The sequence below is a fragment of the Protopterus annectens genome, chromosome 1.part0 (genome assembly GCF_019279795.1).
Source record: "Protopterus annectens isolate FY-2018-M chromosome 1.part0, PAN1.0, whole genome shotgun sequence".
Taxonomy (NCBI): domain Eukaryota; kingdom Metazoa; phylum Chordata; order Ceratodontiformes; family Protopteridae; genus Protopterus; species Protopterus annectens.
This window is the reverse complement of record NC_056725.1, coordinates 976,259,935-976,261,676: the sequence shown is the minus strand read 5'-3', so window position 1 is coordinate 976,261,676 and position 1,742 is coordinate 976,259,935. Positions and strand designations below refer to the sequence as shown.

Below are 1,742 nucleotides of genomic sequence, written 5' to 3'. Positions count from 1 at the left end.
CAAATCACCAGTTTCCACACTTGAATATCTCCTCTCTTACATGCTTCTGCCTCATTCAAGCCTCATTACAAGTACACATCAAAACACAAGATGAATTCACATGAGAGTTGCAGTTAGTCTGTCCATTTTTCCAAAATGGCCTGCTGATAGTCTAAGGAATGCAACACACTTGCAGATTTCAACAACACAGTGCAACAAAGCAAATAAAATAATGTGTTTTATTTGTGTAAAAATCACACGGTTGCTAGATCTGATTCTGAGATACATCCATGCATTTAGACATCTATGATCCCACAGCCAGACTGAGCCTTTAAATAGAATATCTGCTGTTAGTCAGCAATTAATGCAAATTTACATATGAAACCAAAAGTTGCGTATGATACAATATACAACCACCCCTCTTATACAGTACATCAACCTGAATAGCAGGAAAGGTTCGCCATCATTAGTCCAGGGAGCATCTTTTTTATGAAGACTGAATATATGCCAGAAGAGTAAGGCTTAGAGAGCTCGAGGAATGGCAACCCAAGGAAAACATTACTTGAAGGTCTTGGAATGAAGTTGTGAAAAATGAGTGCTTTCATGACTGATATGGAAAAAATGCTATAGCATAAATAAAATGTTGAAATTAAAGCATGCTTGATACAGGTAACTATATGAATAGTATGCAAAGTAGACAGTCTCGGTAGTTAAAGGTGCAGTATTCTAAGACAGTAAAGCTTGGGTACAAACAGGACTTCCCCAGGAGGGCCTGTTTGTCTAAAGATCTTCAGAAATCTCAAAGAATACATGCAGCTGTCCGAAGATGGAGCAATGAGTGGGAAAATGAAGAGGTAAGTAGCAAGTCTGTGTCTGTGCACTGTACAGGATATCTTCATGTCAAAAACAGTTCAGCCACTAAGCACTGCTCATTTGCAAGGATTATGTCCTAGAACGTAGTGCCACATCATACCAGGTTCTTTTTATTGCAAAACGACAGGTAAATAGTGCTCTGCTGAGGCCATGGCAGTGCTACTTAATGCAAACAAGGGAAAAAGCTAGGGAAGTGTGAGGTTGCAGCTCCAGTTCTTTGTCTTGTATAATCACAGGTTACATCCAACCTGTGCAATACGACCTCATGAAATTATCCAACATGAACACAACCGTGTGCCTGCACGTTTAGTATGTTGGTGGTGCCCTTCTGACAATGTAGTAGGTGCAGTGCTAAGATACTCAAGAAAGTCCTCCGGTAAATACCAATCCAGTCCATGACTGCTGACATGAACTGTAGATGTGCAACCTCTGGTAGCATAAGGTGGGCTAAAAATGACCGTAATTAAGAGGCAAGTGTCTCTGAGCAGTATTCACTCCATCATACCAGCTCTGCTTCCCTCTCATGGAGATCTATTAATTTGGACAAAACTGTACTGAAGAGACATTGGCAGGTGTACAGTTGGATGAGCAGAACCACAAAAAGAACGCTGAGGTGAGTGTTCAAAGCTAAGCTGGGAGGTCTAAAGAGTGGTTTGTCTCCTCTTAGGTCATCATATTTTGCCAGGTTTGTTCATACATCAAAACTAATTTACAAGTGAGAGAACGGTCGAAGTTGTTCCAGTTGAACTTCAAGTGAAATTCTCTCTTCAAGCACATCCTAGAGAAAAAAATAATTGCAATATACAATTAATTGCAACATACTCAAGATAGTGTTTCTACTCATAGTTGGAATAAAGCTCTGGAGTTAATTCCTCTTTCTGCACTCTCAA

At 40.0% G+C, this 1,742-nt stretch overlaps 1 protein-coding gene across 1 annotated transcript in view; it reads right to left on the bottom strand.

Moving 5' to 3' along the window:
* Positions 1 to 204: 204 nt before the first annotated feature.
* The window catches only part of REPS1 (RALBP1 associated Eps domain containing 1), a 1,538,969-nt gene continuing 1,537,431 nt past the window's right edge, over positions 205 to 1,742 (bottom strand). Inside the window, exon 17 of the mRNA XM_044068024.1 lies at positions 205 to 1,630. Coding sequence (XP_043923959.1) covers positions 1,562 to 1,630 — 69 coding nt within the window. The 3' untranslated portion in view covers positions 205 to 1,561. The remainder of the gene's footprint in view (positions 1,631 to 1,742) is intronic.